The sequence below is a fragment of the Astatotilapia calliptera genome, chromosome 17 (assembly GCF_900246225.1).
Source record: "Astatotilapia calliptera chromosome 17, fAstCal1.2, whole genome shotgun sequence".
In the NCBI taxonomy this organism is placed as follows: domain Eukaryota; kingdom Metazoa; phylum Chordata; class Actinopteri; order Cichliformes; family Cichlidae; genus Astatotilapia; species Astatotilapia calliptera.
Window position 1 is genome coordinate 36200585 of NC_039318.1, and position 27604 is coordinate 36228188.

At 40.9% G+C, this 27604-nt stretch overlaps 1 protein-coding gene across 2 annotated transcripts in view; it reads right to left on the reverse strand.

Annotated features, from left to right (window-relative positions):
* Nucleotides 1–13936: 13936 nt before the first annotated feature.
* tafa2 (TAFA chemokine like family member 2) overlaps nt 13937–27604 on the reverse strand; it is a 94512-nt gene continuing 80844 nt past the window's right edge. The window contains exons 3-6 of one of the 2 annotated variants that reach the window (XM_026146769.1): nt 27122–27274; nt 23863–23987; nt 23230–23286; nt 13937–14833 (exon numbers count right to left, since the gene is read on the reverse strand). In XM_026146769.1, coding sequence (XP_026002554.1) covers nt 23257–23286; nt 23863–23987; nt 27122–27274 — 308 coding nt within the window. In that variant the 3' untranslated portion in view covers nt 13937–14833; nt 23230–23256. Of the gene's footprint in view, nt 14834–23229; nt 23287–23862; nt 23988–27121; nt 27278–27604 lie in introns of both variants that reach the window. The other variant, XM_026146768.1, reaches the window with a different exon arrangement.

A 27604-nucleotide genomic window follows, 5' to 3' on the forward strand; every position in this document is an offset into this window, starting at 1 on the left:
TCATGTTCAAGAAACCAGATGACTTGAGCTTTGGGACAGGGTACACTGTGGTCATGAAGCGATGAACATGATCAGTGATAATCTCATCATTCGATCTTCTTTTTTTTTTAATTCAATTTTAGGGGTAAAATGAATCCCCCTTGTTTTACAACTTACCTCTCTTCTTTGTGTTTTACCATGCCAGTCTCTCACAGTAGGTTTGTAGCTGGAAGAATCATATGAATAATAGTTACTTAACTTTAAAATAAGCCTTTTTTAATGGCTCCAAATATTAAACTGATGGTGCTCTAAGTTACATAATTCACAGCAAAATTAGCCGTGTCATGATTGCTATGATCATGGAGTAGAGAAGTGCAACACAGCATGGACTCAGCATTCACCTCAGCTGACACTGTTGCTCTTCAGGTGTGATCACTTTTAGTTTCATCTTAAGTGCTGTAGGCAGTTTGCCTTAATCAGAGCTATGCAATGTGATTGCTCTACCACACCGCTCACGTTATCCCTTCCTTTGCTATAAAGGAGAGCACCAAACGATATGCCTCGTGTTTAACCTTTATCCTTTCCTGCCCACCCCCAAGGCCTTAAAGATCTGTGGTGGCCTTGCTGAGCAGGGTGGGTGATGTATTTCCTTTCACACAAAGGCCCAGGAAGAAAAGTGCTACATGCATAACTGGGATGAATCCCTGCCGTTTCCTTTGTCTCATCCATGTGTAATCCAACCCCACGCTTGGAGGGATACTTCACAGAGCTCGGGGGGAATGCGGCAAACGGGCACGATCCATCATCATGCTAATTAGAGACATCTCGGTTTTTATTGGCGTGAGAAGGACCGGATAACGTCAGCTCTGGTCAGCATGCGTGCTCGGGGATCTATTTCTCATCAAATTTCCAATAACTAAATATAGCGATTACACCCATGAGGACAATTTTAACAGCATTAATGGGTGTAGCAGCGATGCATCACTGTAGCACCTCTAATAACAGAATGTCCTCAGGGCAGTTCAGCATTCGTGCAGCAGTTACCAATAGTCACAATGAAAAGCTATCTTTATGCAGCTGTTTATGGCAGTCGGCAGGTATGGGCCAGTTAAAACATCTGTTGATGAAAAAAGCAATCCATCAAATTTATTCAAAACATTTTACTTTTCAATAAAATCCATCCCAGCTAGACGTCGTTGCAGTATGATATGTGATACCGTGGATAATCAGTATAGTGCTGATTTTGCTTTTTCTCTGTCCTGTCATAGGTTTCTGTTATGTCACATTAATATTATCATATATAGACTGAAATTCACCAGTCAAAGCAGCAAAAAGCAGTACTATTTCTTTTCTCTTTTTTTCTATTTTATTGGAATTCCACGTGAAAAACCAACACAAAGTGGTGTACACGTGAGAAGTGGAATGAAAATCATACGTGATTCCAAACATTTTTTACAAATAAATAACTGAAAAGTGGGGTGTGCGTAATTATTCAGCCCCCTGAGTCAATACTTTGTAGAACCACCTTTTGCTGCAATTCCAGCTGCCGGTCTGTTAGGGTCTGTCTCTACCAGCTTTGCACATCTACAGACTGAAATCTTTGCCCATTCTTCTTTGCAAAACAGCTCCAGCTCAGTCAGATTAGATGGACAGCGTTTGTGAACAGCAGTTTTCAGATCTTGCCACAGATTCTCGATTGGATTTAGATCTGGACTTTGACTGGGCCATTCTAAAACATGGATATGTTTTGTTTTAAACCATTGCATTGTTGCCCTGGCTTTATGTTTAGGGTCGTTGTCCTGCTGGAAGGTGAACCTCCGCCCCAGTCTCAAGTCTTTTGCAGACTCCAAGAGGTTTTCTTCCAAGATTGCCCTGTATTTGGCTCCATCCATCTTCCCATCAACTCTGACCAGCTTCCCTGTCCCTGCTGAAGAGAAGCACCCCCAGAGCATGATGCTGCCACCACCATATTTGACAGTGGGGATGGTGTGTTCAGAGTCATGTGCAGTGTTAGTTTTCCGCCACACATAGCGTTTTGCATTTTGGCCAAAAAGTTCCATGTTGGTCTCATCTGACCAGAGCAGCTTCTTCCACATGTTTGCTGTGTCCCCCACATGGCTTGTGGCAAACTGCAAACGGGACTTCTTATGGTTTTCTGTTAACAATGGCTTTCTTCTTGCCACTCTTCCATGAAGGCCAACTTTGTGCAGTGCACGACTAATAGTTGTCCTGTGGACAGATTCCCCACCTGAGCTGTAGATCTCTGCAGCTCATCCAGAGTCACCATGGGCCTCTTGGCTGCATTTCTGATCAGCGCTCTCCTTGTTCGGCCTGTGAGTTTAGGTGGACGGCCTTGTCTTGGTAGGTTTACAGTTGTGCCATACTCCTTCCATTTCTGAATGATCACTTGAACAGTGCTCCGTGGGATGTTCAAGGCTTGGGAAATCTTTTTGTAGCCTAAGCTGCTTTAAATTTCTCAATAACTTTATCCCTGACCTGTCTGGTGTGTTCTTTGGACTTAATAGTGTCTGAGGCCGTCACAGGGCAGTTGTGGAGCTGTTTTGCAAAAAAGAATGGGCAAGGATTTCAGTCTGTAGATGTGCAAAGCTGGTAGAGACAGACCCTAAAAGACTGGCAGCTGGAATTGCAGCAAAAGGTGGTTCTACAAAGTATTGACTCAGGGGGCTGAATAATTACGCACACCCCATTTGTCAGTTATTTATTCATAAAAAATGTTTGGAATCATGTATGATTTTTGTTCCACGTCTTTCACGTGGAATTCCAATAAAACCGATTCATGTTTGTGGCTGTAATGTTACAAAATGTGGAAAAGTTCAAGGGGGCCGAATACTTTTGCAAGCCACTGTATGTTTTCACTGGTAGCTTGACTGAAATAGAATTTACCAGTTGATTCTCAACTTTGTGTGGCATTTAGGAGTTGTTGAATGGGATATAACCACCTGGAATTGGTGGGGAACACAAACTGTATATAAAAGATGGAATTATCCTTTTTTACATAAGCACATAGGACTGAATCAAGTGACCCTAAATCCCCCCATAGTTACGCTGCAGTAGGTCTAGGCTACTGCAGGATGCACTGAGTGTTTCTTCTTCGCTCACCTTATATTGTTTTTCACTCTTTATGTTTATAAACCACTCTGCATTTAATTATTAGTTATTATTAATCTATGGCTGTCTTCTACAACTCTCATTGGGTTGCACCAGATGGTCACTCCTCCCTGAGCCTGGTTCTGCTGGAGGTTTCTTCCTGTTAAAAAGGAGTTTTTCCTTCCCACTGTCACCAAATGTTGGGGTTTTGTTTTCTCTGTATTATTGTGGGGTCTTTACTTTTCAATATAAAGTGCTTTGAGGCAACTGTTATTGTCATTTAGCCCTAAATAAATAAAACTGAACTGAATATATGACTGCTAAATAAAGCTGGTGTTGCAAAGAAGAGTCCTGATCTATAGCGTTGTATGTGTGATTTTCATATGATGAATATATGAGAGAAATGATAAGAATAGAAAGACTGAGATAAGATTCTGTAAGCCTCTGTTTGCTGGCATTCTGGTCACGGCTTGAGTAACTGTAGGTTAATCAGCTGAGACAAAGCGAAGTTGGAGTTGGTGTTCCCAGGCTGCACGTAAAACTATTTCTACAGAGCAGAGAGAAGGCTAGTGCGAATCCACACTTCTAACAGCTTTAGTTTTTTATTACACCCGCAGAAACATATCAATAATTCCACTACAGCGAGCATCTCCGCCATTTGATTGTTTGATGAATGCATCAGAGCATTCTCTATTGCCTGAGCGCGAGGCTCAGCTCTAAAAAGCAACACTCATTATTTGTATATATGCACAGAGAAGTCACGCAGACTGCTACGTTGCTGTGGGAAAACAAATTACATGATCGGATGGAAAAAATTTCCCATATGCAACGATATCTTGGCAAGCCTCCACTTTCCAACATATCCCCTCTCGCCTGGAGCGTTTTGAAAGATTCCCCATCAGGGGATTCATATTCACATCTGTAATTCTGTCTCGAACATACAGTTCTGACAAGTCCTTTTGTTGTTGTAAAACGATTAAATAAAATTAAAGTACAAAGCTGGCGATAGCATCGGCGGTTTACAGTGTGTATGTGTAATGAAATTTCTTCTCCCAGAGAATCGATGAGGCCCATTCCCCTGGTGGACTGTGTAATTACAAAACCCTCATTAGATTATGAAACTATACAGCATATGGTGAGAGGAGGAGATCGCTTTGATGTGCTCTTGTAATGACTGCAGCAAGAAAAAAAATAGAAGAAGGAGAGAGAATTGCCTGCCTTTTGCTTCATGCGAATCTCTTGAAAGAAATCAAAGCTTTGAAAGTGAGGTTTTCTGTTTTGTGCAGTCCCAGCTCACCCCACCCAACTCATGCTCCTCTGAACTGACTCAGATGCCAACCACTGGCAGCCAAGGATTGACCCAGGAAATTTCAAACTGCTTTGACATGCCGAGGCCGCTGGTGTCACGGCCTTTTGATTCACAGAGGCCGTTTGTCATTTTGCCAAAAAAAAAAAAAAGTGTGAATGCCTTTGGTGATGAAGAATGAGGCTTGATGTTTGAAGGAAGCACTCAGTTGCTCGTAGAACATGAGAAAGTCGCTGTGGGCGGCACTTGTCTTCTGTTCTTGGCGCTACACATTTCACAGACTCTGTTTGGAAAGGGATAGCAGGCTGGGAAGCAGTCATTGAGTGTAACTGTGTTTGACAGCCAGAGACAACAGCAAGCAAGCACAGAACATGTTGAAAAATGAAAATCGAGGTCCATTTAGGAACCTGAAAAAACAAGCTCCATCTCTTTTTTTCTTTTCGTTTTTTCTCGAATGTCTCTAAGCAGCTGTACCCCCCGGAGCTTTATGGCCCTGTCAGTAACGTAAAAAAACAAAAACCTTTCCAGTAATCTAGTGCAGTGTGTCTTGACCTGCTGGGCTGTGGCTAGTGGGTCCCTTTATGACAAAGGGATGAAGTTTTTTAATAAGTGTGCTTCCCAGAGCAGTGCAAGCTAATTTCTCACTGGGGTCCTCGACTAACAGACAGCAGAATTCAGCATGATACTCAAAAAGTAGTTGGTGTCTTAAAACATTTTTATCATTTAGGAGAGGACTTTGACAGTTTAGGTGCAGAATCTTTCTAAACATATTGTTTGCCCGTCATTGGGGGATACACAGGCTACGCTTCCTCTGCAAACAATCCTATGTAATCATCCATCACAGCAAGACGGTAACACAACCAACTTTATTCTCTCGAGGTTCATTGCTGTTGTTATTGTCACATCTTTCCTCTTAAAATGACTCAAACTAACGTACATGAAAGTGCAAATGTCCTTTCTTTTCCATAAACTGACACAAAGAGAATTTTGCAAACAGACTATATGTATGCAAGAACATGTCAAGCATCATAACATGAAATTTTTAACAAGGCAAGACAGAAATTAATTTTTTAAAATCTATTTTTTAAATGCATACATGCATAAAACAGTCAATTTCAAAGAGTTCTATATTTTTGTTAATACACCCTTAATTGTGTATTTAATACACAATTGAAAAACTAGCTTACAAATAATGACATTAAACCCTGCTTTTATTTTGTTTTCTATTTTTTTTGGGGGGGGGGGGGGGGGGGGGGGTGCAGTTTTCTAAATGCCTGCGTGGATAATGGAGTGGCACGTGGTGCTGTTTACAGAAAGGCAGACGATGGTTAGAATTTATTTTAAATCTTTAGATTTCACTGGGCAAGCACTGCTGTCCTTGCTTGCTCTGATTGAATGAACACCACTGGTGCAATAGCTCACCCTTTTTGAGGGTCTGATATTGGGTTGGGATAGCAACTCAATATCAGACCCTCAATATTAGATTTCTAATTGAACTAAACTTACAGAGTTCATGGTCTCGGTTACTTTTTCTCCTTTGCTTCCTTTTCCTCTGTTCTTGATTCCAGTGACTAGACCACCAAATTATACACTTTTCTTTCTGTCTGAAATTTTTCTTCATTACTGGTGTCTTAATTGCCATCCTTAATGTTATCATTATTATTATTATTATTATTATTATTATTATTATTATTATTATTATAGAAGAAGATGGAAAAAGAATAACTAAATAAACTTTGTTACTACCCAGGGTTTATTTTTTGGGGCGGGGCTTCATGTGGATACTTTTAAGCACTGATGTTAGGGGTGCAGTTGCTTTGACAGGTCTTTTACATACAGTTTATGTTATTTATTTGAGATGAGTATATTATATATGAATAACAAACACACTAATTGCAACTCACACAATATCTTTACATTATTATATTGTATCATCTGGCTGTAGAAACTCTAGCTGGCACAACATGACCTAACGGCGTATTATTTTTAACAGTTAATTGTCCTTGTGCTTTGCTTGTCACTCGGCTGGTTGTGTAACATGATTAGAATTGTAACACCAAAACAATGAACCGGAAGATGCAAAAACTCATTGTAAAGCTGAAAGAAACTGAATAACTGTTCAAAGTGTTTAGTTGGTTTAACTGTAGTGACAACCTTTCCATTGCAGTTATATATTAGTGGTATATTTTTCATTAAAACAGCTTTAAATTAGAATCCAACTTGGGTGTCTACAGCAGGGGAAACAACCTGATGGCTCTTGTGTCTCTTGTCTCAATAGAAAATTGCTGCTAAAACACAGTGTGTCGCTGTGATGAAACATCCATATGTGATTTTAGAACATTTTCAAGAGGAGCAAGTTGCACCAATTCACCCTCAGAGGACAAACACACAAATAGAGTCATTATTCACAAGATTGTTTCATTTTACAAAGCAGAAAGATTATACTCAGAATGGATCAACATGATGATAACAGATGGCATTCTTGTTGTGGAAGGCAAGGTGAGATTAAAAAGAAAGACGGAGTAAGCAGGAGTAATACTGTGGCAGAGCTGCGCATTTCAAAACAACCGACCACTTTTCCTGCTGATTTACATCAAAAAACGACTCATCTGTCTACACTCTGTGATTTTCTCAAATGTGATGGCAGGAGTCATGGCAGGCCTTTTTCAGATGTGCTGAAAACTAACTTTGGCTATTGATTTGATAACTTCAACACCCCTCTGAGGCGATGCGTTTTTAAAGGACCATTGACACTACATGGAAGCTTAAATGACAGCAGAGCGACTGATTAAGCTCGACTTGAACTGCGTTCTCCACAGAGATGTTCCAATTCAGGGAGATGTCTATTTACAGATATTTTAGGATGTGACAGAAAAAGTCTTATCTAAGAAGCTTTTACAATCAATGTAATACAGCTAGATTCACAATTTGTTGTACAAAGAGACACTTTTCATAGTTTTGACCCTGTAAACTACCACAGTGGATTTTAAATCAATCAGTATGGAATGGAAGTGCAGACTTCCAGGTTTGATAATTACATTATTGCAGTGTTTATGTGCATTAACCATTTTTAAGAGGCTCAAAAGTAACTGGACAACTGAATGACTAGCAGTTGCATTGACATACGAGGCCTGTTCCCTTTTAATTTAATGACCACGCAGGAGTAATAAAGTTTATTCAAAGCATTGAATTTGTATTTTATAGCTTTTCACTGTAATTTTAAATATGACATCCATGCAAGTGAGAAGGGCCATCATCAGGCTGGAAAGAGGGATAGTAACAATCTGCTTCTATCATTAAAAGAAGTAATGCACCGGCCTACTAATGACTGAATTACTTCCATGGTTGAGAAAAAGAACTCAACTTCTAAACAAGTCATAGAATAGAATAGAATAGAATTCAACTTTATTGTCATTGCACATGCACAGGTACAGGGCAACGAAATGCAGTTTGCATCCATCCAGAAGTGCTTTAGTGATATAGATATATTACAATATATATTAGCAATAATATAGATATGTGAGTATATTACAGAAATGGGTCTATTATGGTATGTTATAATGTACACGGTATGAAGTATGTTGTGAATATTCTATAACTATAAGTATGTACAGGCTGTAGTGAGTACAAGCTATGAACAGGATATAAATATGAAAAACTATACAGAATATGAAATAAATAACTTTACAGAATCTGGGATATACAGCTATACAGAAATGGGAACTATGCAAGTTGTAAACAGTTGTAGGATTAAAAATTATCGAATGTACAGAATGATTATTTACACAGAGCTATACAGTAGTGCAGTTAAGATAAGTGAGGGTGTAGATAGTTTCTACAGAGGCTATATAAAGTGCTAGTGGTTGTGAGTGGTGGTTCAGTCCATGTTATTATTGTGTTTGAGGGTACAGTTGTCCATTGTGGGTGTGTGTATGTTCAGTCCATGAGTTTAACGTGGGTCAGATGTCAGGAGGCAGAGTTCAGGAGTCTGACAGCTGTGGGGAAGAAGCTGTTCCGGTACCTGGTGGTCTTAGTCCGGAGGCTCCTGTGGCGCCTCCCAGAGGGCAGGAGGGTGAAGAGTCCATGTGATGGGTGACTGGGGTCTTTGATGATTTTCCCAGCCCTTTTCAGACACCGCTTCCTGTAGATGTCTTTTATGGCAGGAAGTGGTGCTCCGGCGATGCGCTGGGCAGTTTTCACGACCCTCTGCAACGCCTTCCGGTCCGAGGCAGAGCAGTTCCCGTACCAGACTGTTATACAGTTGGTCAGGATGCTCTCGATGGTGCAGCGATAGAAGTTCACCAGGATGTCTGAGGACAGGTGGTTCTTCCTCAGAGTCCTCAAGAAGAAGAGGCGCTGGTGAGCCTTCCTGACCAGCTTGGAGCAGTTGGTCGTCCAGGTGAGATCCTCGGAGATGTGGACTCCCAGGAACTTGAAGCTGCTCACACGCTCCACAGCCGTCCCCTTAATGTGGATGGGTGGATGTGGGTCAGCATTCCTCCTGTAGTCCACGATGAGCTCCTTGGTCTTCTCGGTGTTAAGCAGCAGGTTGTTTCTGTCGCACCACTCAGCCAGACGATCCACCTCCTCCCTGTAGGCGGCCTCATCGTTGTCACTGATGAGGCCAATCACCGTGGTGTCATCTGCAAACTTAATGATGGTGTTGGAACCATCAGCAGGTCTGCAGTCGTGGGTGAAGAGGGAGTAGAGGAAAGGGCTCATCACACAGCCTTGTGGTACACCGGTGTTCATCGTGACTGTAGATGAGCAGCGGTTATCCAGCCGGACATGTTGGGGGCGGTTGGTCAGGAAGTCCAGTAACCATTTGCAGATGAGGGAACTGATACCCAGGTCTGTCAGTTTCCTGATGAGTTGTGAGGGGTGGATTGTATTGAAGTCTATAAACAGCATTCTGGCGTAGGTGTTGTTGTTGTCCAGGTGTGAGAGGACAGAGTGCATTGCGATGGAGACTGCATCCTCTGTGCTCCTGTTCCGGCGGTATGCGAATTGGTGGGGTCCAGGGTGGGGGGGAGACAGGATTTGAAGTGTGCTAGGACCAGCTGCTCTAAGCACTTAGTGATGATGGGGGTGAGTGCTACTGGGCGGTAATCATTGAGGCAAGATGGGTTGGAGTTTTTGGGTATCGGGACGATGGAGGTGGATTTGAAGCAGGCCGGTACCACAGCGTGGGCCAAGGACAGATTGAATATGTCTGTGAGCACTCCTGCAAGCTCCCCAGAACACGCTCTGAGAACACGCCCGGGGATGCCATCAGGGCCTGCAGCCTTGTGGACATTGATCCTGCTCAGCACCGCTCCTACATCGGTGGGGGAGAGAGTCATAGGTTGGTGGTCTGGCGTCATGTCTGCTTTGGTTGTGGTTGTGGGGTTCCCTCGCTCAAAACGAGCATAAAAGTTGTTGAGCTCGTTGAGGAAGGAGACATCAGAGGATGCGGGGGAGGGTTTGGTGGTCCTGTAGTCTGTGATGGTCTGGAGTCCTTGCCACATGCGTCGGGGGTTGGAGTTGGAGAAGTGTTCTTCTACCTTCTTTTTGTAATGGTGTTTGGCTTTTTTGATGCCCTTCTTTAGATTAGCCCTGGCTGTACTGTAGGCGTGTGCATCTCCTGACCTAAAGGCAGTGTTGCGGGCCTTCAGGAGGAGACGAACATCCCGGTTCATCCAAGGCTTCTGGTTGGGGTACATGGTGATCCGTTTCTGGGTGGTGACACTGTCTGTGGTTTTGGAGATGTAATCCAGTACAGATGAGGCGTACTGGTCCAGGTCTGTGTGGGTGAACATATTCCAGTCTGTGTTTTTAAATCTGTCCTGGAGCACTGCGTCTGTCCCCTCTGGCCACACTTTAATTGTCCTCACAGCAGGTTTCACACGTTGGATGAGTGGTGAATACCGTGGTGTGAGGAACACTGCCAGAGAGGTAAGCGTGTTATTGTCAAAGTCTACAATCATGAGATCAAATCATGGAAAAGGAGAGGAACAGTTCATGATCCAAAGCAAACCACATTATATGTCTAGCATGGTGGAGGCAGTGTTATTGCATAAGAAGAACAGGATCACTAGTGTTTATTGTTGATGTGACTGCTGACAGAAGTAGCAGGATAAAATCTCCAATTCTGCTCAAACTCAGAAATTAGATGTTCTGTCAATGTCTCAGTCTCAACAAATGCAAAGAGACCCACAAACAAGCAGCAACACAAGGTGGCTGTAGTAAAGACCTGGCAGAGCATCTCGATTTTGGAAATGCAGCATTCGGTCATGTCCATGGGGTCTGATTGAAAAGATATTCATCCAAGTATTTAAAACAGTCCTTACACTGAAACTCATGGTAGTCTGTCCAATTAGTTTTGAGCCTCTGAAAATGGTGAACTTTGTATAAAAATGACAGTTATTCCTGAACAGTAAATGTAACAATTTTTGTTGTTGTTGTTGATCATTTGTTTTAAAATCCACTGCACATCCTGTGCAAATCAATTCTGTCAACAGTCCCAGAGCAGCTGAATCAGCAAAAACAGCTGCAACACAATTTGAATATAATAAACATTATGAAAGCAGAAGTGTTGTACTGGATTAGATTTACATTAAAAAGTGTAAAAAGTGCTTTGAGTTTAAGGCTAAAATAAACTGTAAAAATCCAGCGAGCTAGTTCAGGCAGGCAACGTGAGCTGTGCTTCGTCATGAACACTAACATGCCTCATCTTCCAAACACCACCTCCCAGCTTTGGTGTTCAAGTTGAGCTGCAGAATCTCCAATCACGTGTCAATTCCACTGCTTCTTTTTTTTTCTCAACCCCACCGCCACCCCAACATCCACCTGTGCTCAGAGTCGGTTTTTTGTTGGGGGCAAGGGAAGGGCGACCAGACAGGAGGAGCTCCAGAGTTGTTGCTACTATAGGAAAATGCTGCCACCGCAAACAGGGAAGACGATGCAGATAAGAGGAGAAAGAGACCTTCCTACACTTCTCTAAATGTATCTGTTATGCGAGGAGATTTTATTATTATTATTATTATTATTATTATTATTATTATTATTATTATTATTATTTGCAAAAAATAAATTATAGATGACCTGGAATTGTCAGCGAGAAGAGTGTGGCGTTATCCTTAAATCCTTATCCTTATTATTATTTTAATATTGATTATTATTATTATTATTATTATTATTATTATTATTATATTTCACTTTCACACAAGTGTTGTGAGACTTCATGTTATCTTTCATATCAAAACAATTATAAAAAAAACAACTTACAGAACATATTTAGTTTTGTCCGATTTCCCTGTGGCTCCTCTGTTTCCCTCCGATTGCTGGTGTAAGATTAAAGAAACATTAATACAATGAAAGGAGGCTAACAGTCAGAATTCTGGCTGTGTGGCTACTCTTAAATATATCTAATTTTACAAATTACAAGTGAAATGTGTTGCGTAAATTACTTGCAGCCTCATCAGGAGGTTGTGGACTGTTCTGGGCATATACATTTGCACTTTAAAATGACCCCTAGCACTGCAGCTGTATTTTAAAAGTGTGGTTTGGGAAGCAGAGCAGGTTGTCTCCTACTGTACTCCTCCAGTCTGCATGTTAAAGCATCCTTGGGCAGGATACCAAACCTCAACTTCTTCCCAATGCATGTATCCGTGTGTGAGTGCATGAATGTTTCTTATGCTTGCACAGAGTGCTTGATTGGCTTGAATGAGGCTTGTAATGAAAAGTGCTTTGAGTGCTCAGTTAGAGCAGAAAAGTGCTATAGAACTACCAGTTCACTTACTCGAGGCAAAGTGGAGCACTAAGCTAAATGTTGTTGCAAGCATGGCAGTTATAACACTAACGTAAGTTTCACATGTGCCCTGCAGTACCGAACTTTTTTAGGCAGAGCTGTGTGTGAAAATGCAAATGTCCAACACATGGTGTTAAACCGACAGCTTCCTCTTACAGTCTGTGTTATGTCCGATTGTGCAAATGTTAGAATAGCATAGACAGTTATCTGTTAGGTAGGCTTCATCTGTCTGTGCTGCTTCCTGTGCACTCTATCCAGGAGGTTCCCTCAGCTAAAGCAGAGTACTTCTAGTAGTATGTGTGTGAATGTAAGAAAGGACATCTGTGAATGGCCTACTTCCCCTGACATTATCATGAGTGCAAACGCCATTTTACCATTTTAATTTAGAAGCTGAAAGAAGAGTCTGCAGGAATTTCCACACAAAAATTCTGCACTTCAGCTAGAGTGGTTTCACTGCAGTCTGCAAAGATAGTGAGTGTCTGCACCGAATTCCACTTTTCCACAGCAAACAGTTGTTAAAACATTTCATCTCTAGACACAAATGGTAACATCATGGTGACACTAGAAGAAAAATCTTTAAAGGTACGTGAAAAATTATTTTTTATGTAGGTTGTTTAACAGAAATGAGAATTTTGTAATCATAAATATACACTGATCATGTAATCTGGTCTTCCAACCAACTGATGCATTCTCATAAATTTAAAAACATAGAAGTAGCTGCCATGTTGAATATAGTAGCCAGGATGAGGATTTCCATTCTGCATAATCATGTTTTATGTACATGTTAAGAAACCAGTCGCACGCAGTACATAAATAATTAACTGGTAAAGTGTATTTAGTGTACCTTATATGTTAGCTTTAATTCTGAGGTCACAAAAAGTTATTTCAAACTATATATGACCATTCAACATCTATCTATCGAGCTAAAGTTGGAACCCTCCCATTTTGGGACAGCTGACAACCAGCTGGCTAAACAACATCTGGTTATAAGCTAATATTATGCCAGCTAATGTTATGCCTCCGATAAACAGTTTGATTCTAATATCATATTAATTTATTAACTAAGAGTCCAACCTTGTTAAATCCACTTCAAAGAAAGTTGCCGGCTAACAGCAAACAACACCAGCAAAGTTCAGGCTATCACCAACAATTCACCTCACTGTCATCTGACAGACGTTTGCTTTACGGATTCATCTACATAGGCCATCAGGAGGCCATCAGTCCAATAGATGTGGACAGATCCTGACAGGTGAAGTAAACAGCAGACTCAGTCTAGGCTGTCATGAACCCAAGTTGTTTCGTCCTACAGCGGCCACTGTAGCTCGGATTGTGCATTTGAATAAGTAGGGGTAAGAAAACAGAATTGAGTTGACTGCAATCTGCAATTACTGACCTCTACTGGTGACATTTAACACACTTTACCTTTAACATTTTGTGGGATCCACGAATGTTTGTATGAAATTCTGTGCCGGTTTATTCAGAAGAGATAGGGACACAGTTTTAGAAAACATCATATAAAAAAAAATCATAAAATCTCCAAAGTCCAGAAAGGGGACTGCCATGTTTAAGGAGCTGCCATAACACCAGGTGCCCCTCATGATCCAACCCCAAAGAGCTTTGTGTCTCTTCCCAGAGACCTGATAGGTGAATGTGTAAGCCACTACACTGTGGAGCCTTTCAGTCACTGTCACATACAGATGGTTCAAAGACACGTGGCTTTAGTTACACAACCATAGTTTATTACTGATGTCATCACTTACACAGACAATGGAAGTGTCAGCGATACCTACTAAAAGGTGATCAGAAAATCATACTTGAGTAACTAGTTGAAAACAGCTTCAGGACCGCTGCTGTCAGATGCTGTTTAATTTACACTAAATTCTTGTCAAAAATTCGAACTCCAGAGCCATATTCCAAAAAAGATTAATACTAATAATAATAATGATAATAATAAACAATATATTTTAAACTGATAAAAGTGGCTTGAAATGACAGGATGATTTTCAGAGGACCTTCAGACCACACATGGTTTCCTCTTGCTGTCTGGTAACAGCTGGTAGGTTTGACCAGTTGGTGCCATTTTTTTTTAAAGTGCTGGTTTCATGTAACATGTCCTTGTTTTAGCGTTTGGGTTGAATTCCTCTTGATTGTGGCTGTGTATCTCTATGAAAACCACCCCATTTAAATATATTTAACCCATATTAAACTTTTCAAAGTACACTCTGTTAGAGAAGAAAGCCACGATGCATTTTGTGTTCGATATTTGCAATGCTTATACGACATACTGACCTGCTGTTCACCCTGGACAACATGTGATGCAAAAAAACCTGTGAACGAGGTATTACTCTATAAATAACATATAGGCAAAGTTCACCGTTGTATTCTACTACAAGCAGCACAATGTCAGATTAAATCCTGTTGTCCGGTAAGGCTAGTCATACGGAGTCCTTTGAAAAGGAACGCTGAATGATCAGTACTTTTAATGGGATCTGCTCCTCTTTTTGATGTCCATAGAGTTCAGGAAGAAGCATTCAAAGTTTTCCAAAGTTTAACTGCACTCCAGAAGAAAGGATGTCTCTATTTACAGAAAGGTCCTTTGCATTACTCTCTTCTCCTTTGATGATCCCGCGGGCCAGAACTGTTGGTTCAACCTAAATCAGAAGAGAAACCTAATGAAACAAAGTCAGAGCCAGGACAGCTGCAGAATCATCAAAACATCACCTATGAAAGAGTTACAGAACATAACATTATTTTTTATATATATAGACATACAGTATATAATTGTCTGAGGTCACAAGAGGAAAAAAAATGGAACTGCACAGAACTGAAAAGCATAGCCACCAGTTATAAAACTAAACTTTATCAACCGAATGCTCCCGCCTACGCTGATTGACATGTCAAAGATGTTGGCAAAGCAACAACAGAATCAGATGCATTATTCAAATCTCGAAGCCCTGATTTTTCCATTCTTGCTGCTTACTTTTGATGTTTGACACTGTGAGGAAACAGATTTCATCTTCACAAGAAAAATGTTTAAAATGGTCTGAAAGCCCCACAAGAACATCGCTGTGTAGGTTGATTCTGTTCATCTGGAGAAATGCTACGTCCAGATGCATCAAGACATTGCTGTGTAGCTATGACATAACCTGTTATATGATTTATAGGACTAGAACCCTGGCACATTCAGCACCATCCAAGTAACAGCCTCCAGGGTGGAAGTGCCAAAAATTGTAGTACCTACATTGGCCACTTGAGGCAGGCTCTAAAAATGACCCAATCATCATGATTGCTGAACTTGCTAAATGGACACAAGCAAAACATTTTTTTCAAACCTGACAGAAGCTGCTTTTTAACATAGCAACAAAACAGAGAGAAAGCAGGAAGCTTAACAAGCAAGCACAATGCAAACTGCATCTAGACTCAAGAGCAGCAGGGCTGTGTTCTCTATGACGAATCATGCTTCTCCGTCTGGCAATCTGATGGACGAGTCTGGGTTTGGTGGTTGCCAGTCGAATGACCGTTGTGTGACTGCATTGTGCCAAGTGTAAAGTTTGGTGGAGGGGGATTATGGTGTGGGGTTGTTTTTCAGGAGTTGGGCTCGGCCCTTTAGTTCCAGTGAAACAAACTCCTAATGCTTCAGGAACAGTTTGGGGATGGCCCCTTCCTGTTCCAACATGACTGTGCACCAGTGCACAAAAGAATGTCTCCATAAACACATGGATAATCCAGGGGTCTGTACAATTAAGGTTGCAACAAGAGACATAAAAGGTGAAAAAAGAATTAAACTAACGGTAAATATTGTTTATCAGCATGATGTTATGTCCTTTTGAAATGGCCATCGAAAGGCAAATGTGGATGGACATGTGCTCAAGTGAATTGGGTGGATACCAGTGGCTGAAGCACCTAGTAACTCTTACCACCAAAGTAGATACCCTCAGAAAGAAATCATGCCTGGTTTTCAAAGTAAGAATGGTAACAGTAGCTTTCCACTGCTTCAGAGAGTGGGATTGTTTCTTCTAGACTGGAAAGTTGTTGATGCTAATCTTTGCCATGTGCTAACCGTCTAGCTGGGTTTCTGCAAGAAAACTTGTGAGACTCAGTGACTGAGATCAGCAAGGTCGGGCGAAACATTGCAGCTGAATAATATGGCGACATCCCGTTGCTATAGCTCTAATTGTGTGTCACAGACAGAATAGGTGCCAAGGATTAGGTAGCCGCTCTTCACTTCTGTAAAAACACAGTGTGTGAGACAGAAAGGAGTGGGGAGTTTATCTTCCACCTCCAGCTAGAGAACACAGTCACATTTAATTGCATTCACCTATAGCAATGGATGATTCAGCTTAAGGTAATTAATTAGTGGGCATAAGTGGACAGATATCAGCTAAACAGATAAAATGCTTTAAGTATTTACATTTTCTTTTAGTCCTGTTTCCTTTATTAACTTCTTTGTTAGGTTTTTTAGCTTTTTTTTTGTGTAATTAGTTTAAAAATAGGCCAATAAAATGCTTAACAGTAGCCTTATATTAAAAATTAGAAATTATCTTTAAAATATTACCACTGCTTAGGCTGAGCAGTAGTCAAACAATAATAATGCAATCATGTGATAGCTATCTACTATCTAACTGTTAACTGGGGAGTGTCGGACCATCTATAAATGAATTATATTAAGTCTATCTAGTGCTTAGGTCACAGGTTTGGAGCTTATTCCACATGCTATAGCGCAAGAGGTGGGTCAAAACGACCCCAACCTCTCACATCCACATCTAAAGCTAATTCACAGCCAACAATTAACCCAACAAGTATTTCTATGGACTTTTTTCAAGGCTTTTTGTCAATTTTTGTCAAACTCCGCTTCAGGTCCCAAAGTCAAATGAACACTGTAGCATCACTGAGAGTTAAAAACTGTCTAAATTCTTTCATCCGTAATAAAATGATCAGCGTTGCTGCTTTACCAGGTGTAACAATTAAGTTTAACATCCAGAGTTAGAAGTTAGCAGGAAGTTAGCTCGCTAGTTTCCACCTAAACATGACATAGCATGTTCTGACGGAGAGATTTCTGAAAAATTCAATCGTACAGCTCTGCTACGTGAAGACAGAAAACTAAACAGCAGTGACGTTTCTAGGTTTACTGAAGTCGGGCTAGCTGGTATATAATGATGTGTTACATGGTGGCTAGCTACCATGTACAGCTACATAATTACATGGTAAGGTTTTGAAAACTGAGCTTTAAAATGAACAGTGGTAATAAAAAGCGAGAGAGGCCGGCAGTGATCACTGAATGTTTTTAGGGGCTTGTTCAGATTGAATAGATTAAGAAAGAAAACATTAAAAATGTTAAAAGCACAACAGCCTTAATAAACGCAGAGTAATTTGGACTCGGAAGCAGGGTTCATGCTTCATCACTTAAAGTTGACCTTGAAGACCGTGATGGATGTAAGGTAAAATTTAGTAGTAGTTTTGCCTAGCATGACCCCCTTCTACACCCCTCAGAATTTATTCAAAAATTTTCAGGCTATCATGTTTACATACAGAATGACAGGCATGCAAATCCTACCAAAAACATAACCTCCTTGGTGGAGGTAATAACATTTGGTCTAAAATCCCTTTACCTACTTGTGCTATGAAATGTGAAAACTCTTTAAATTATTCCTGTACAATAAATGAGCATAAGGTTTGTGTGCTTTTTATGCATTTACTATATAATGAAAGATTAAACTGGTAGGACTAAAAAACTGGTCTGTATAGAGCCAGAGATTTTCAAGGCTATATGAGAGCTACAATATAATCACCACAACATTCAAACTGAGTGTAGTGCACACTGGACCAAGTTGGCTGGTATTCCCCTTTCATGAAGAAGAGCAAGCATTTAACATAACATTAGATGTAGTGGTGGTGTAGTGGGCAGTATGGTGGTTAGCACTGTTGCAGCAAGAAGGTCCTGAGTTCAATTCCACCATCAGGCCGGGGTCTATCTGTGTGGAGTTTGCATGTTCTCCCCGTGTTTGCGTGGGTTCCCTCCGGGTACTCCGGCTTCCTCCCACCGTCCAAAGACATGCAGTTTGTGGGGATAGGTTAATTGATTAATCCAAATTGCCCATAGGAGTGAATGTGAGTGTGAATGGTTGTCTGTCTCTGTGTGTTAGCCCTGCGACAGACTGGTGACCTGCGCAGGGTGTACCCCGCCTCTTGCCCTATGACAGCTGGGATAGGCTCCAGCAACCCTGAGAAGCAGATGGATGGATGGATGAGATGTAGTGTTATATAAAAATACTGGATACTTGCTGCAGTTGTTAGTAGCAGTTGGCAGCCACTTCTGCCAGTGGTTCAAAACTCTGTGCAGCAACTCCTGCTGATGTGAAACACATCTGGAGCTCTTTCAGATTAGTCTTCTTCCTGTTCCTAAAAACTAACAGCCTTTTGTATCTGCATAAATTGTTATCACAGTGCTGTACATACAGTGCAACATGAGGAAATAAGATGCTGGTGGGTTGTTTCCGAGTTCTCCGCTGTGACATACTGCAAAGACCTCCATTCTCCTTGAGATTAAATTGCCTGTCATGAAGCTCGGCAGCTGACTGGCAGCTCCTCTGCTCCTCTAAAAGTACATTCTGGAAAAGACTCGAGGAGCCTAGCATAACAACCTTCATAACGACGTCCCCTATCAATTCCAACCGCCTGTCAGGCGCCACGTAGGTTTGACGAACTGAAGGAAGCCATTGGCGGACTTGTAAGGCCCCCATTATTGATGCTGAACTTCTGACAGGAAACAGACAGCTCTGACAGCCTGGTTAGATTAATTCACAAATGGTCTGTTTGATGAAGAATTGGGCAGAGCAGCATGGCGATGCATAGTTTTATTTTAATCATCCACAATTATGCAGGAAAGGAAAACAATCCAAGAACCATCAGGCCACCACTTGACAAGAAAACCAGCATAATCACATCAAGCAGAGAGTGAAGAGTTTCCATAAGTTCAGGTGGTTGCACCACTTTGCTGGTCGCTGAACAAGCTTGAGATAAATTCTTCCCTCTTTTTTATAGAGCCATTTATATTCAGGGCTGTCATTGTGATTAATGTGGTACTAATTTGAGAATAATTTCAGGCTGAAATGACAAAGAGCAAAGTCATTTCTTGTCAGGAGAGAAACTGTCTTCAGAGATGGATCTACGCTGCGTTTCAACTCAGGAGGTGGATCATTACCAGGATTTGAGTGTCTCAAACACCGCCGAAAATCCTAAGAGGAAAAACCAAGTCTTCCCTGAGTATTGTGTTAATTTAATTGGTGGCTGGCAAGTGCTAATTTAACTGGCAAAAGCTTCATTTCTATTCAGCTCATGAAGAAAGGCTGGCTCAAAGTCTTAACACAGCAGGTACAGGGCTCATGTTTGTGTCATTTAGCTGTGTAATTGGAACACTGCAGTGTCCTTTCCTGCAATATGTTTTGTGTTCTAACTACCATGACCGGGGTTTTCGCAGGATGGCCATTTTAAAGATGAACAGGGAGTGATTTTAATGTGTGAATCAGCCTGTAAAATCAGCAGAAACTGAAAGTGGTGGCACCACAGAGCCACCTTTCTCCAAATTAAGTTTCACGCTCTGGACTATTGGGCAATTTCTGCCACAAATCAAAACTCGTAGTCACTGTTCTTCTGGGAAATTTATAGGTGTGGTGCTACTCTGCGCTTATTTAAATGGTAGAAGCATAGCAGATTAGTATCAAGGATGTAGCAGGGTGGGAGAAGAAGAAAACTTTCAGTATTCACTTTTCAAGGCGTTAATGATATTAAAACCTGGATTGCAACACAGGTAAGGAAAAAACAGGCTCTTATCAGGGGGGGGAGGATTGTACCTCAGGGTGGGCTCCGTTTGTATCCAACTCTGTGCAGCTGATGTCTTTAAAAATCTTGTTGTCCTCTTAAAAATTTACATTTAAATTTTGAAGCAGCAATATTTAAAAAACAAAAAAGGGTTAGGAATGGCTTGCATTTTCAGCCACAGCTGAAAAAAAAGTCACATAGTTAAAAGTGTTTCAAAACAGTGTTTGCAGCTAACCAAAGATCAGTGAGTGAAAACAAGTATTGATCTGCAGCTCAGCTCTCACAGTTACATTGTTTGCTTTGTAGTTATTGGTCCCGCTAGTTATTATTATCATTCCTTACAAAATGATGTAGCTCAGGGTTTTAAGATTTCAAGGACTCGGGGTGACGTTCATGACTGTCATAGCAATTTTTCACTCTCTGAAATGTAATGGCTCTGAAATCTAAGCAGGCCTCGAAGTTTCAGTTAAAAAAAACATCACTTTATCTCAGTGGCAGCATAGCAATGGAAATATCAGCATATAACGATTCACTGTGTTTTACTCTTTATCATAGTCAGATCCACAGGCAAAAACAAATAGGCTCAAGCACTCTGACAATATTATGGTATATGCCTGGTATATCAGGATATTTAGAAATCCCCAAATCATTTGAAATACCATCAAAACTACAGACCTTCTGCTTTCTATTAAGGTCATGTGATGTATTGTAGTGTAGTCTACTTCAAAGCATGCAGCTTTTTAGCACCAGCAGCTGAGACCCAAAGATGGTGACTGTGAGAGATCGAGGGCAATGCTGAGTGATCAGTTTAAAGAAATGTCTCTGCCTCTCTCTGTATGGGAACATTAGTTATTTCCTGATGATAAAGGTGAGCTAGCTGATATATTCCCACTTTTAATTTCTTCCAATTAAAAGAGCAGTTTAGTGCCATGAGTTTCTCCCAGAAGAATGCAAGGCAAAGGGTGCTTTTATTATACCAGAAAAAGCTCTTTCCAGTGCAAATGACTATGTCGAGTCGTGAAAAAGAAAGTTTTCACATGACTGTGTGCAGTCCTGTAAAAAACTAAGTCCTCCCTATCATTTAGCAGCTTGTAGAACCACCTTTAGCAGTAATAGCTTGAAGTAACTATTTCCTGTATGGTTTCATGAGCCTCTCACATCATTGTGGGAGGCTCTTCTTTACAGTGTTGCTTCATTTCATTGAGGTTTGCATCCATTCATTTATGTACAACTCTCTGAAGGTTCCACCACAGCATTTCAGTCAGTTTTAGCCAAGCTTTACTCACATTTTGCTCTAAAATATTTTGGTATACAGAGCAGAACATGGCCCATTAAATCACAGCAAGCTGTCCAAGACAACGAGCACAAATCATAACAGCACCACCACCGTGCTCGATAGTTCATATGAGGTGTTTGTGCTGATATGCAGTGTTTGGTTTACACCAGATGTGCCGCTGTGCATTATGGGCAAACAGCTGCACTTTGGTCTCGTCTGTTCAAAGGACATTGATGCAGAGGTCTTGTGGTTTGTTCAAACATAAGCTGTGCTGCCATGTTCTTTTTAGAGACAAGAGGCTTTCTCCTGGCAACACTTCCAAACAAGCCATGCTCATTAAGTCTTTTCCTAATTGTACTGTCATTAAATAAACCTTTAATATGCTAACTCAGAGTCTGAGATGTTGCTGTTTCTCTAAACACTGCACAGTCTGACCTTGGTGTGAATTTGCTGGTGTGTCCACTCCTCGGACGATTGGAGCATTCACATCCACGTTAATAGACCAACAAGGTACCAAATATGGTTCTGTTATAGAGGTCCTCACACTTGCAGATGATCAATTAATCAAGTGCATTTAATTAACATCACCTGGCTGGTACTTGTACTCTTAATTCCTATGGAAGCAGTAAAGGTGGACTTTTTCCCCCCAACTTTATCAAATCCTGCAGGTAACATGGCACTATTCTCCATACGCACATCCACTGAACAACAGAGCAAAGAGATGGTGTCCTACTTCTACCCTGAGCTGAAAGTAATGTAGTCTATACCTTAAGAAGAGAAGTGAATTACCATTAACTCAATCCATAAATGAGTGATCATAAGCAGACGGATGATAGATGAACAAATAAAGGAGTCTAAAAGTACTGTACAATAACATTTGCCTGAGCATATCCTAGGAGCAATCCAGAAGGTGTTTATTTCTCTTTCTTTTACTTTCTCTGCCATTTTTCTACAATAACTTACAATCAGTGTCATTTGGTAGATTACATGACAAAAGTCCTACAACGACTTCAAGAACAAAACACAAATCTCCCAGAGTAATGATTCTCCTCAGCGTGAGATGCTGCAGACTTTTTCATCTGTTCAAATTGAATCGTGAATCGAGTATGTGGAGGATGAGCAGAGGTTTAAAAATATAAAATTATAAGAGAACTATAAACAGTGTAATAAAAAAGCGGCACTAGCCCACATTAGAGTTTTTTTTTCCCTCTCATCCCTGCGGTATAACGCATCGCAGGCAGCGCAGGTTACTGCTGTCACCTTTGAGGATGTCTGTGTTTATCTGTATAAAAGATACAGTTTAAACTGTTACCTCTTGCTGCCATTTGGGGCTCTAAATGTGCAAAAGTCATTGTTGCGTCTCAGCATATTTACATGTCAGACACTGTTTTTCTTGCTGAGACGTGCTCCAAACCGACTCTATTCCCCACTGGGTTCCGAGCTTTGTGGTAGCCCGTCGCTGCGTGGTTTATATTTTGAACTCTCGAGGTGCTTCTGGGGTGCATTCGATGCATTTATGATACAACCATACAGGTCAGAATAGCTGAGTTCCTAGTTTATGTTGTGCTGTTTTCCCGAAAAGCTAAGCAAAGGTGAAGAAGAAAGCGTGACCCCCCGCTGCTTTAAGCAGCCTGCAGAAAGATCTGAAACTTAAGAAACTTGTTTCTCTGACTGAGTTCAAAGGTGTGCAAGAAAAATCCGCTGGGAAATGCTGATGCTTTGAACAGGTTGTTGTTGTGTGTTTGGATCATAAACCTCTTCTCATTCAACTCTCTAGTGTGGTTACGTTACTGAGAGAGATGTACTTAATAATATAATTTGACTATAACGTAAAAATGAGCCATCTTTGAAAATTCTTTATGTTCAAAATGAAAGTGAGGATTCTAATGAATTGAGACAAGTAAATGTTTGAAACATCAAATATAATAAGGAGAACAATAACAGATTTATCACCTGGACGCCGCTGTGAAGCATCTGACGTTACCAAAGCTGGTCTCTGTCAGCAGAAATCTGTCAAACAACAAAAGAAAATACAGTCACCACGTGATAATTACCTCAATCTGTTCCCAGATATCACTCATCTCAGAAGCCTGGACCACTAAAAGCAAAAAATGATTACAAAGATGTATGTATATATATAATATAAAATAATCCCATTTTGAGGTCTCGACAAATCCCTTAATCAATAGCCCCAGGCTCCAGGCTCCCGGCTCCCGGCAGGTGTGGTGCAGGCAGTTTAAATAATTAAGTACATGGAGAGAGGCAGAACTGAAGTCTACGGGTCATCATAACACAGTGAAGGATACGGGCATCACGTTACAACGTTAAAAGCAGGTAATTGGAGTGAGTAATTGGCCAGTTTGGGTGCTTGAAGTGGCCTGAAAGTGCTAAGGAGACATGGCAGCCCATTGATTACAGGCCCCAGGGGGTCCAAGCACCGACTGCAAACATCAGTTTTTAGGTAAAGGCAGAAGAGACGACGGTAATAGAAGCCGCAGCCTGTTGACCTTGTAGAGCTGAAGTGGGTTAGGTCAGATTCAACAGGTTTGGATGTGGCACCAGTGAAGACTTGTGGGTTAACCTTACCTTAGTGGTTTTGATCTTGTTTCCTGTAGCACAGCTCCAACCTTTCAGATCAGGAAGAACTTTGCATTCCTCCCCATCAAGGCACGGATGCATCTGACACCACCACTTCTGTTCCACTATTGACGCTAACAAAAAGACATAAAGGTCAAAGAACAAATAGGTGGAAATCTCTTTGTTCACAGTATTATGGTTAGGAAATACTGATAAAGGACTAGACTGTCGTGCTTATTTCTTTTTTTCACTTTTGAATGATAAAGTTGGTTTAGCTGCTAATCCAGAGCTCATTTCACATTTCACTGACATTGTGTCCCTGCAGATTTGCTAACTTAGCATACTGTTTTAAAAAAGAGTAGTTAATATATTTATAGATGGACATAATCAACAATCCCACTAAAAGTCAAACACAAACAGGTAACAAATAACCAGGAACAAGATGGCTGTAATGGATTATGAGTGTAAGGCAAACTCTTCTCTTAATTTATTTTGCATTTATAAAGATTTGCCACTGCACACACTCTTCAGATGTTCATGGTTGGTTATCTTTCTGTTGACAAAGACCTCAGTCACACACAGACCTGTTGGGCCATTTGTCAACCACTAGCTCGCAGTGGTTTTGTTGATTAGTCAGACAGTTGGTTTAACATGTCAAAATAAGGTAAAAGAAAAAATGCTTGTAATAAATCCACGGCAGACTCGCCACATTTCCATCATTTTCAGCATACTTTATTATTATTTCACACACTCAGCTGCAGCTCTCCCGCTGCCAGCTGCACACATCACCCACAACAACCACACACTCAGGACCCAGTACTATTTATGCAGGGCGGTGTGATGAGCTGCATCGGCTTCTCCTGCAGCCGTGTCACAAACATGTCTGCCACAATGTACTCAAAAACCTAAAGTAGGTGATTCTTTGTTGAATATTGCTAACTAATAAAGAAGAAAACCATGTTTACCATCACACATTTAGAATTCATAAATGTTTTGTTTTTATATTAAAAGTCATTTGCATTTTATTTTGCAATTTCATTTCGACACCGTTTTTGTTTAGGTCTCAAGAACATTTCCACACAACGTTATGAGCCTGAGATGAAGCTTCCCATCGGATATAAATCAAATCATCATACCTGTCTCTCAGCAAGCCATGTCACCTTCCGACAGCTGTCTTAAATGATGTAAGATTTGCTTTTTGACTGGCAACACTCACCTCTATTTCAGGTATTCAAACAATCTTGTGACAAATCTGATCCACGTGTAAGGGTGGGACAGGAACTACGAACAGATGTGACTTCAGTCATGTAAATGGAAATCACTGAGTTGCATTGAGAACACCAACTCATCTGCCTCTGCAACAGTGAGCATTAAACCGCTAATGCTGAGTTCTACAAGACATTATTTAAATTTGGCTTATTACAGAGGTCATTATCCACGTTCCACAACCCCCTTCACTGCTGTTAGTGTACTTCCTAATGAAGAGAATGGGTATTATAATCCACATATACCGCTGGAGCCTCACTCCATTAAATTGCAGAGAATGGAGAAGTTATGACATGAGGGAATCAATTTGAATTACACAGCTGGGGTTATGGCAGCAGTGTGGTGTAAAAAGTGCATCAGGTCAACTGCAAGCAGATGGTGGTTGTGTAACAGCAGCTATTAAAAAGCCACAAAGGTTTCTCATGAAATGAAATGGGAGTATTGATGAACAAACATACCAAAAGTGTATGGGATACATCTCACTTAACAGGTAATGATGCCGTGAAGGCACGAGGGCAGCTCAGAGTGAAAACATCTGGGAAAAAGAATTAAAGTTATGCTTTATTTTTCCTTGATTGTTTTAGTGTAGCCATAAAAATGCCTTTGAATCAATGCACTGACCTTGGGTTTATACTTATAAATGATCACACTGGAGACACGCAGATCTGACTTCAAATCCTTTAATTTTCACAAAAATCGAGTGCACCTTATAATCCGGTGCGTCTTTTGTAGGAATTCTGGATGTGATTACTGATCTCGAACTGCTTTTATGATGTACACGGCGCTCAAAATCTGTCAAAAAATGTTTTAGTATGACTTTGGTAAGATACGAAGCTGCACCGCTTGATGGATTGTCGGAGCACTACGGCTACCATAGTCAGGAGCCTCGCGGAGTAATCTGGGTCCAAAACTGGCAACACAGTGAACACCAGCAAGCACTGCAGACACTGCAAAGCCTTGATAATCGCCCATTATCAGATTATCAAGGCAAAGATGTAAAAGCCTGTTTTGTTAAGTGGCTATACAACAATATGGTAGTACAAAATCCATTCAGTAAAGTTTTCGGGTATCTTTTGTAGCTGCCTCTCTAAAATTACACCTTCAGATCTCTTCAAGTTTTCTCAGATGTCTGCAGGTTCATTTATCTTCATATAAAGTGGAGATTGTCTCACACTGAGTGCAGCTAAAGGTAATCCCTGGTTGAGGAAGAAAGAATAATTAAAAGGTTAAGTGCTGATCATTCTTCTCTGAGATCACCCATGGAGCTTTAAACTGAGGCCAGTGGCTCACAGCTCTAATTTGCAGAAAATGTCAATACTAAAATGTCAAGGAATAGGTCAAACACGACTGGGTCCAGAGTTTAGCCAGAAATCCGTGCTTTTCAAACCAAAGAGAAGCAGCCACTTCAGCTGACACATTAGCATGCTAAGAGACCTTCTGGGTCATCGACTTTACAGTCTGCATTGGACAGCGTCACATTCATTTATCAGTCACTTTAAAAACCCTTCAGGAGAGTCTCTGCAAAGCCCTGGGGTTTCATCAGGACACCTCAAACTGTGAGAATATTTCAATGAGTTTTAATTACACGTTCATTGTGTATTCCACAGGATGTATCAAGCACAGAAGCAGTTACAAAGTGTTTTGAGGATTTTGAGCTTTAGTTGAATAAAACGAGTCATAACTATGCCATCTTAGGCGTTGGGAAGCTGATATAACTGTGTGTCTGTTTTCTTCATTTTATAAATGGACTACAAAAACAGAACAATGTCTAAAACGTATTGAAAAAAGGGGATATGTGTTGGTTCATTTCTCTGTGCTGTGACTGATAAGAAATTGTACTCTTTTAGCATATTCCTTCAATAGTAGACTTGGTACTGTATGTACTGGCATTTATCACTGACCTCAGCAAGTCTCCCTCAAAATCTGTGGGATGGAGTATCAGCAAAAAAAAAAAAAAAAAAGGTGAACACTGCCAATGAAATATTGGGTTACTGGAACATACCATCTACGCACGATGGGGCAGCTCTGGTGGTGCCTGCCACTTGTCCGGGAAAGCAGGAGCACTTGACAGTTTGAGAGCGTTCTTCAATTTTGTTCTTGTTGCAGCAGCGGTGCAACGCCACCACCTCGCAGGTGCCAGTTCGAACATGGTGGGCTGCTGGGGAAATGATAGAAAAAGTCAGTGCTCATTGAATGATTCACTGTAGTTTGAACACTCATTTGAAGCTGCACTACTGGCCTTGGATTGAATCCCAAGATAATATCTCTCTTTGGTCTTTCATCTGTGGGAACGATTAGCCTGAAAGCAAAAAGGCCACTAATTTCCTTAAAAGAGCTCATTTATCACAGGCTTCTCTCGTTATGTGAACAGTACCAGTCTATAAATTTGTATGATTCACAAGTGACAGCTTTAACAAGAAGCAAAGGCCAACATATGCTATATAATTTGCATATCATATAGTGACCCCAGATTCAGCTTTCTAAG